Source organism: Lepus europaeus, chromosome X, assembly GCF_033115175.1.
Source record: "Lepus europaeus isolate LE1 chromosome X, mLepTim1.pri, whole genome shotgun sequence".
NCBI lineage: Eukaryota > Metazoa > Chordata > Mammalia > Lagomorpha > Leporidae > Lepus > Lepus europaeus.
This window is the reverse complement of record NC_084850.1, coordinates 96,770,391-96,780,949: the sequence shown is the minus strand read 5'-3', so window position 1 is coordinate 96,780,949 and position 10,559 is coordinate 96,770,391. Positions and strand designations below refer to the sequence as shown.

Here is a 10,559-nt window from a genome sequence, read left to right as displayed (position 1 = left end):
AAAAGTCATAACAATTATAAACAGATATATAACTACCAACTGAGTTCCAAAGCATATGAAGCAAAAATAGAACTGAAGGGAGAAATTCAACAATTGTTGGAGATTCTAAATCATTTTCAACAACTGCCAGAATAACTAGGATAGAAGATAAACAAAGAAGTAGAAGATTTGAACAGTCCTATAAGCCAACCATATATATCTATATATGCACATATATAGATATATATGTTAGATTTTATATATATAAAACATTACACCCAAAAATAGCAGAATGTACCCTTTTCTCAAATATACATAGAACATTTTTTCCAGTAATGATAATAGGCCAAGAAACAAAGCCACAATAATTTCAAAAGGACTGAAACCATGGAAAGCCTGTGCTCTGTCACAACGGAATGAAATCGGGAATCAGCAGGGGCTGGCATAGTGGTGCCACAGCCTGCAACACCAGCTTCCCATTGAGGTCTTGGTTTGCATCCTAGCTGCTCTGCTTCCAATTCAGCTCTGTGCTAATATCTATGGCAAAGCAGCAGATGATGGTCTGAGTACTTAGTTCCCTGCCACCCACATGGGACACCTGGATGGAGTTCCAGGCTCCTGGCCTCAACCTGGCAGAGTCCTAGGCACTGCAGTCATTTAGGGAGTGAACCAGCAGATAGAAACTATCATTCTGTCTCTATTTATTCCCCTCTCTCCGTAACTCTGCCTTTCAAATAAATAAATAAAATTTAAAAATAATAATAGAAAAACGTAATGATGTCCAACTCTACCGCTCCTATTCATTATCATGATAGAAATTTAGCTAATGTAATAAAAAGAAATAAAAGGCATACAGATTGAAAAATAGGAAATAAAACTTTCCCTACTCACAGATAATATGGCCACTCAGAAAACCCTAAAGGCTCTACAAGAAAATTACTAGAAGTAAGATCTTAGGACACGACATCAATATAGAAAAATTTACCACACTGCTCTGGCTATTTGTAATTGGGACCCTTCCCAAAACAGAAGAAATCCTTAGTATAAATATAACAAAACATATATAGGATCCATATGTTTAAAACTATTAGAAGATGAAAAATATCAAAGAGCTTAAGAAATGTAGAGATATCCCATATTTATTGAGAAGACTCAACACATTAGTGTCAACTGTCCCCAAACAGATATAGACTTAACACAATTCCAATCAAAATCATAGCAGAAATATTTCTTAGATACAGTCAAGCTGATTCTAAAATTTATACAAAAAGGAAATGGTTGACAACCTTACTAGAACAGCTAAAACAATTGGAAAATGAAAAAGTTATAGGAAACACAATACCTGATTTTAACAATATCATTTTAACGAGTTGCTATAAAGCTATAGTAATGAAACATGCTATTGGTGAAATATTAATGGAATAGAATACAAGAATCCAGAAATGTCCTCACATGTATGAGTGGTCTTCAAAAGTTCATGGAAAATGGGTATTATGAAAAAACTTAACACATAGATTTCAACACCTTTTTCGCTCCAAAATAAATTTCTCTCTCACTTCCATTTGCACTGTTTTTCAAGTACCTTTATAGATGGCCAACAGATTTTTGACGAAGGTGTGAAAGCTGTTCAATGGAGAAAGGATGCTCTTGCCACAAATGCTAATAGAATAAATGAATACCCACATACAAAAGTATGACCTCATCTGAAACCTTACACCTTATACAAAAGTCATTTAAAAATGTATCATAGTTCTAAATGTAAAGCATAAAACTACAAAATTTTCAGAAGAAAACATAGTGGAAACTTTTTGTTACCTAGTATTCTCAGAGTTCTCACACATGACACAAAAAAATCATAATGCATAAACATTTTTAATAAAGTGTATTTTATTAAAATCATGAACTTTTTGCTCTGCCAACGACACTGTTTAAGAGAATGAAAAGACAAGTTACAGACCAGAAGAATATATCTGCAAGTCACATGTCCCACAAAAGATTTTTATCCAAAATACAGGAAAAAAAACTCTCAAAAAATCAACTATATGAAAATTAACATTAATTCTATTAATTCTAAAACAGTAAAAAATTACCTTTTGGGCAAATTGTGTCAAGGATACACAGGGTTTCTCCGTATTATTTCTTGAAATACATGTAAATCCACAATTATTTCAATGAAAATTTCAATTAAAAATAAAGCAGGATACAGAAAAATGGCAAAAGGCTTGAAGAGGCACATCAACAAAGAGAATATGTAAATCACAAATAGGAACAAGAAAAAATATTCATCTCTAATCATTGGGGAAATTAAAATTAAAGCCACCAGGTTATGCTAGCATATAATTTAGTAGAATACTAAAATAAAGAATACTAATAATGCCAAGGGCTGAAGAACATCTAGAAAAACTAGATGTCTTATTCATTGCTGAAGGTAATGTAAAATGAAACAGCTGCCTGAGAAAACAGTTTGGCAGTTTCTTAAAAAAATTTAAATATCATTAATTCAGCAATCTCATTTTTAGGTATTTTATTCAAGTGAACTTAAAAACTTATGTTCACCCAAAAAGCTGTACATACATATTTACAGCAGCATTATTTGTAAAACTCAAAACTGGAAACTCAGATATCCTCCCAAAAGGCGAATGCTTAAGCAAACTGTGGTACAGCCACAGCATGGAATACTACTTTGCAGTAGAAACTATTGTAATACCAAATAACTTGAAGAATTCCAAAGACATTGTTCTGAGTCAAAGAAGCTAGTCCAAAAAGGCATGTTTTTACCATAAGGTCCCACTCCTTTGATACTTATAGCTTAGAAATAGGTGGATGCCTGACTGTAGAACAGCCCAACCACATGTCAGGCAATGGCCTCTGACCCATTTCTTGTCATGAAAAAGATCAGCTGGGCAAGCCAAACTTTTATCTCTGAGGGGCAGGCATTTGGTACAACAGTTAAGATACCACTTGTGATGCCCACATCCCATGTTGTAGTGCCTGGATACAAGTGCTAGTTCTGCTTCCAAATCCACTTCCTACTGGCACATACTCTGGGATGCAGCAGGTGAAGGCTCAAGTGTGTGGGTCCCTGCCACCCATGGGAGACCTGGATGGAGTTCCAGCCTGCTCTGGCCTTGGCAGTTGCAGGCAACTGGGGGGGTTGGGCCAGCAGATAGAATCTCTGTGTATGTGCCTGTCTCTGTCTCTCTACCTTTCAAATAAATTTAAAACATTTTTTTCTTTGGAACATGCAAAAGTTCAGGTAAGCAAAAATCTGAAAGTGAAAACAATGTTTTGGGATTAGAACAAGCCAAAGTTATTTGAACGCCAACGTTTCAAGGAAGAAGTATACATAAAAGTAAACCAGTTGAGAAAACATAATGCAATCAAGTATAGCGATGATGGTTTATCATCTAATGGAAACTTCACTGTTTCTGCTATTAAATCTCCAAAGCTGCCTTCAATCCAAGTCTACCCTTCACTTCTATCTTTATGAGGATCATCCAATGTACAGTTCCTATCCTTGAATTCTGTATTAGTTGCGTATTATTGCTGTAACTAATCACCACAAACTGAGTGGCTTAAGACAACTGGATTTATTATCTTACAGTACTGTGAGTTCCAAGTCTAAGTCGAACAGGGGTCTCATGACCTAAAAACAACTGTTTGCAGGGCTGTGTTGATTCTTGAGGCTCTAGGCAAGATCTGTTCCCTGGCCTTCCAGCTTCTATACTCTGCCTGAATTCTTTGGTTTGGAGTCCCCTTTGTCCATCTTAAAAGCCAGCAATGTTGTATCTCTGACAGTTTTTCCCTTATCGTAATATGTCTTTGAACCTCTCTTCCATCTCTCTCTTCTATTTTCAAGGATTCCTCTAATTTCACTGGATCCAAACTGATCTTTCTTACAGTCAGTTGATCAGCAACTGATCAGCAACTTTAATTCTATCGGTAAGCTTAATTTTCCTGGGCCATATAACCTAACGTGGTCACTGGTTCCAGGGGTTTACACACAGACGTCTTTCAGGGCTATTATTTTGTCCACCACAGGTTCTATTGAGATTTCACATATGACTGTGTCCTTCCAGTGCACCCTCAACCACACCTTGACTGTGTACCTGGAACCAAAGACGTCTCACATAATATTAGTTAAGTAGACACTGGTTCTCTGTTTTCCAAAGTCAAGGAAGTGCATTTTACTAACATCCTTGTAAATACTAAACAAAGATCCCTTCAAGCTCCCCAATAGAGGCTCCAATTAGCAGAAAACATTTTAGAAACTATTTTGGGGATCGATATTGGGCTTCTAACTGTTCTTCCAAATAAAACACACCCAGTTAGTTATCCTTCAATATCTATCGATTATCCTTATTAATATTTCACACAGAACAAATAACACCAAAGAGAAAAGAACCTCAGGATAATGAATACTTCGGTAAATCATTTTAGCCTAATGAAAACCAAATTATTATTATCATATTTCTAATTTTGCTTTTATGATTGATTTACCTGTGGCAACCACGCCACTATCCACATGTGTCAAGGACTGAGGGCGGCTGCGAAGTTTACTTTTCAGAGATCTTGGTCGACGTGGTGATGCAGGTGGCAAAGGAATCTCTGAAGACTCAGTTTTGCTATCTCTGAATGACCGAAGGCGTTCATAGAGCTCCTGCAGCTCCTTGTTCTGCTGGGTTTGAAGATTTACCACTTCTTGAATGTGTCTAAATGAAAATCATGCAGAAAACATTTTAATGACTGGGGAACTATAAAGCTTATGAGCCAGGCAACACTAAGCCAGTACAAATTAAGTTTAACCAGGAATTTAAATTAAAAACTGGGGAAATACAGAGAGTTTTCACAAATTTTGGATGGGAAATGCCCCCTAGGCATAATGTTAAACTAATCAATTTTAAAGGAAAAAATTGAAAAAAAATTTCTAGAGCTTCATTATAGTCAAAGATAATATAGCAAAATTTAGAGTCAAACAATGTTAATATTAACATCTTCTTCATCATATATTATAAGCCTAAACAGGAAGAAAATATTTGAACCATATACTCAAGGTCTAATATTCAGAATATATAAATAGCAAGTAAAAATCACTATGAAAAAAACAGACCTTATAGAAAAAATGACAGGGGCCAGCACTGTGGTGAATTAGATAAAGTCGCTGCCTGCGTGATGCCAGCATCCCATATGCATGCTGGCTTGAGTCCTGGTTGCTCCACTTCTGTTTGCTCCACTTCTTTTTTTTTTTTTTAAGATTTATTTATTTGAATACAAAGACAGAGTCACAGAGAGGGAGAGGCAGAGGCAGATAAAGAGAGATATCTTCTGGCCGGCGCCGCGGCTCACTAGGCTAATCCTCCGCCTGCGGCGCCGGCACACCGGGTTCTAGTCCTGGTCAGGGCGCCGGATTCTGTCCCGGTTGCCCCTCTTACAGGCCAGCTCTCTGCTGGGGCCCGGGAGTGCAGTGGAGGATGGCCCAAGTCCTTGGGCCCTGCACCCCACGGGAGACCAGGAGAAGCACCTGGCTCCTGCCTTCGGATCAGCGCGGTGTGCTGGCCACAGCGCACCGGCTGCGGCGGCCATTGGAGGGTGAACCAACGGAAAAGGAAGACCTTTCTCTCTGTCTTTCTCTCACTGTCCACTCTGCTTGTCAAAAAAAATAAAAAAAAAAAGAGGGATATCTTCCATCTGTTGGTTCACTCCCCATATGGCCATGATGGCTGGAGCTGGACCAGTCAGAAGCCAGGAGCTTCTTCCAGGTCTCCCATGCAGGGTGCTTGCACTTGGGCCACCTTCTACTGCTTTCCCAGGTCATAGCAGAGAGCTGGATCAGAAGTGGAGCAGCTGGGACTTGAGCTAGCATCCACATGGGATACTGGCAATGCAGGTGATGGCTTAACCTGCCACACCACAGCACGGGCCCCTGCTCCACGTCTGATCTAGTTCCCTGCTAATGGTCTGGGAAAGCAGTGGAGGATGGCCCAAGTGCTTGGGCCGCTGCTACCTACATGGGAGACCCAGATTAAGTGCCTGGCTCCTGGCTTCGGATCAGCTCAGCTCTGGATGTTGCAGTTATATTGGGAGCGAACCAGCAGATGGAAGGCCCTCTCTCTGTTTTTCCCTCTCTTGGTCTGTAACTCTGCCTCTCAAATAAATAAAAATCTTTAAAAAAAGAATGGTAACATTCATATATACCGAACATTAGCATTCTTTGCAGTTTCTGATCATAAAGAGCTTTCAGTCATTGAAATACCACCAATTCTCAGCTACCAATCAAATAGTACAGTTCTTACTTTTCTCGTAATTTTTCAAGCTCCACTTTCAAGTCTTCGTCTTCTACTTCTGACTCATCATCACTGCTCATTGGGGAAGATGGTGAATAGAAAAGTGAACTTTCAGTTTGATCATAGTCTTGTCCTTCATGGTGTGGTAAGTACTGATCACTCTCTGGACCATTCTTTGCCATGGAGATTCCACTGCCTGAAAGTGTGGTTGAAAATTCACTATCAGAACTAGGCTGTTTGCCAGCAGGGAGTACCTCTCTCTCTTTGAGCAGCAGTCTGGATCCAGACTGGATGCTACTTCCTGTGGCTGAAGTTTCTTCCAACTCCTTTTCAGGGGTCACTGAAGATACATCAGTCTCACAAGCTGTGCTGAAAGATAAGAAGGTGTCACCTTGTTTGGGAGTGCCTTTGTCTTCTTTAAAGGTTTTGTGAAGAGTTCCTAACTTCTGAGAAGATAATGAAGTCTGTGGGTTGTGCACAGCAGGTTCCACATCTACCGACTGAGACTTTGCTCTTTCAGGAAAGGCTGGAGCTTCTTCACTAGAATGCTTTGTTGTTTCCCTCAGTGCAGGTCTGTGTTCTATTTCAAAAGATGTCTCTTTCACTGATGGCTGCTGAGGAATGGTAATCACCTGAGATACAAAAAGGTAAAAGTGTCTGGCTATGAACCTAACCAAAGAGTGACCCCATAAAGAAATTCAGCATCAATACATAGCATTGACAAGTGGATAGTCTACTGCGATGTATATGGATCGATAATATAAACTTTGAAAAATTTCATCTGCACCCCATATATCCAAATTGCTCAGTCAGGCCCCATGGGTAAAGAGAGTTGGCGTCACACTGCTCAGAAAACATTCCACAATTAAAGTTGCCAAGATTGTAAAGGACATGAGATTAAATTCATATATAAAGATGACACAACCACCTGCCAAAAATGATGACCCAGTTCTATCATCTCTTCCACTTACTAAAATTCTTATTTCTTTAGAATCATCCCGAATGATGGCTTGAAAAGGTGAGGGGATACATGGAAGGTGAACAAATTAAAAATGACAATATCTACATTTAAATGATCACCTACAGACCAAAATCTTCCATGCTTTTATCTTTGAGAATGCCCTTGTGGATAAAGATTCAACCAAAGACACAAACCTGGAATCGACCCCGTTGAAATGATCCACTCATTGCCTTGCATCTACTCAAAGCCCTAGTGTCAGCTGAGGAGTCCTGTGTCGAAGGAATGGGATCACAAGCGTTTGCTGATCTTACATCTTCTGTTTCCACTGCAAGTTGTGCCCAATTGTAAGTAGAAAAGAGAAAATCATTTAAGACTAAGTTTGTTTTCATGCACAGAAATGAAGAAAAGTAGAAAAAAATTTAACTCCTGCTAGATAATTAAAAGGTGTTAATGTCATAAGTAACATTGCAAAAGTCCCTAAACTCTAAATCAGACATTGCAATATTGATCCCGAGACTTATTATGTATGTGAAATGAATAACTGGAAAATCAAATTAGTTACAAAAGGAAAATCAAAATGGCAATGATATCAATGGGCTATGTCACATACATGGGCTACATGGAAAAAAGTGGCAAAATTTGTGTATGAACAAAAAAAAAATAAGTAAATGAAAAATGATGTTACCTAGTCTATGTCCCTGACTGTAAGCACACTACCTTGACGGACTTTTGATCTCTTGAAAAAGCTGGTTGACTGCCGTAGCCTGTATGCCCAGCTTTTTAATTTGCGAGTCCAGGATTTCTTGCTAATAGGATTTTTGAGACTAGGACAAGTAAAGCTTAGGCCAAAATATCCACCTCCTGTCTGCAGATGAATGGCTCCACCGCTTGACACAGCAGCAGGATAGGCCTCAGGATCCCCTGGAAGTGAAGCATCTGGAGACATCTCCTAATGGACACAAAAAATGAGAAACACCAAAAGGGTAATAATCTGGGAATGGTGAATTTTTTTCCTACCACTGGAGTTTCTTGTATAGATTAATCAAAACTAGGAGATTATATATAATTGCATTAATAGCAGTATATCAGCCTGACCTTGAAGTACTCAATTTATAGGAATTAAGCCTTCACACTTTAAAAATATACCTTAGATCAATAAAAGAGCAGAATATTAATCTTATATCCCAAAACACTTTTCATCATTATGTCAACTTTGAAAACTGATAATTAAAATAAAGATTACTTCTTTCATATGGATCAATGTACTAAGCAGGTTACTGAAACCCCATGCTATTAAAATAAAAATATTTATTCTCATATTATTAAGAGTTAAAGATATCTGACACACATAACACAGTAAAATAACTAAGGAACTAAGATTGACAGAGAAACACGAGCAAATCAAATATCTTACTTTATGTAAACACAGCAAAATTTACAAAGAACTTCAAAAGTATCTCAAATTCATGCTCTAAAAGTTGTCAACATCAAGCCATTCTGGTTATAAAATCATTCTACCCTTTTCATGTCTTCCAATCTCTCCCAAAAGAAACCCAGAATTAATTGTTGTATTTAAGTATGTTAAAAATAAATTCTCTACAATAATCAATATAAAAGATTCTTTTTAATTTTTTTTGACAGGTAGAGTGGACAGTGAGAGAGAGAGAGACAGAGAGAAAGGTCATCCTTGTCCGTTGGTTCACCCCGCAATGGCCGCTGCCACCGGTGCGCTGCGGCCAGTGCACCGTGCTGATCCGAAGCCAGGAGCCAGGTGCTTCTCCTGGTCTCCCATGCGGGTACAGGGCCCAAGGACCTGGGCCATCCTCCACTGCCTTCCCAGGCCACAGCAGAGAGCTGGACAGGAAGAGGAGCAACCGGGACAGAATCCGGCGCCCTGACTGGGACTAGAACCTGGTGTGCTGGCGCCGCAGGCGGAGGATTAGCCTATTGAGCTGTGGTGCCGGCCAATATAAAAGATTAGTACACACAACCACAAATACTGTGAGAAACATGAGAATGGTCACTACCAACTGAAGATTAAAGCATATATAAAGGGGACTGTGCTGCGGTAAAGTTGCCGCCTGCAGGGTCGGCATCCCCTATGGGCAACAGTTTGAGTCCTGGCTGTTCAACTTCCGATCCAGCTCTCTGCTGTGGCCTGGGAAAGCAGTAGAAGATGGCCCAAGTGCTTGGGTCCCTGTACCCATATTATGGGGCACCCAGAAGAAGCTTCTGGCTCATGGCTTCAGATCAGTGCAGCTCCAGCCGTTGCGACCAATTGGGGAGTGAACCAATGGATGGAAGACCACCCCCCCTTCTCTCTGTGAGTAACTCTTTCAAATAAATAAGTGAATATTGTTTTTAAGAAAGCATATATAAAAAGCACAAACAATGAGATTTAGTATCTGTTTGAAGGAATACAGACTGTCAGAGTGAGTAGACTGTCTTAGAGAAGTATTATTAACACTTAGGGACAAGTCAGGAGTTTTTGAAAGTAAAAGTCTGTACAATCAGTTTTTGTTTTCTAAAACCCCATTTTGAAGTAGTAATAACTACTTTCACAGGGGAAAAAAATTACCGATAACTATACAACTTAAATGTTGCACTGGTCCCACTGAAATCAGAGAAAAGATTTTAATACATGGTAATTGGATCAAGACTGCAAATTAAATATATGTTCTAGCCTCCCTGATGAATTCAAATCTACAGACATGACAGGAAAAACAGATACAGGTACCAGCATATATGACTGAAGGAGGAAAAAGCAGACCATGACATACATGGGAACTATTTCAAAATGCTGCAAATTCAGGTGGCAGATATGATAGGCCTTCAAAATGTTCATGGGAAATGCATAATGCATAATCTGTTAGTTTGTACCATGGTCCTTTAATTCAAATAGAAAAGTTTTGAAATATTCACTCTTCAATAGGCATTTACTAAATGAAAGAGTAAACTGGTTGGGATCCTAAAGAAAGAATATTCAGGCAGTTTTGCCCTTTCCCTCTCCACCTCTACACTAAGCATTTGGAATTTATTCCCAAATAAGAGTAGAAGGAGGAAAAAGTTTGTGCCCAAGAGAAAAAAAGGTCAGCTTAGGAAGGAAACATCCTGAAGGAAGGGTGAAACTTCTTCCTTTTGGAAAGTAGCTGCTGGGTCATCCTTGAGGTAGTATGAGAGACAGGCTGCAATATACAATACCAGGAAGCATGTACCACATCGTTCTCACAATTACCGAAGGAAGACAATAGTAATAACATACAGTTTTTATACAAAGATGAATAAGGAATCTTACAGGAGAAAAAGATAAGTACACAGGTAAAAATCACCACTTT

The 10,559-nt window shown here is 38.9% G+C and overlaps 1 protein-coding gene across 2 annotated transcripts in view; it reads right to left on the bottom strand.

The window, feature by feature from the left end:
• The window catches only part of WNK3 (WNK lysine deficient protein kinase 3), a 151,119-nt gene that overhangs the window by 34,045 nt on the left and 106,515 nt on the right, over window positions 1–10,559 (bottom strand). The window contains exons 17-20 of one of the 2 annotated variants that reach the window (XM_062183638.1): window positions 7,942–8,173; window positions 7,419–7,549; window positions 6,273–6,895; window positions 4,463–4,691 (exon numbers count right to left, since the gene is read on the bottom strand). In XM_062183638.1, coding sequence (XP_062039622.1) covers window positions 4,463–4,691; window positions 6,273–6,895; window positions 7,419–7,549; window positions 7,942–8,173 — 1,215 coding nt within the window. The remainder of the gene's footprint in view (window positions 1–4,462; window positions 4,692–6,272; window positions 6,896–7,418; window positions 7,550–7,941; window positions 8,174–10,559) is intronic. The other variant, XM_062183639.1, reaches the window with a different exon arrangement.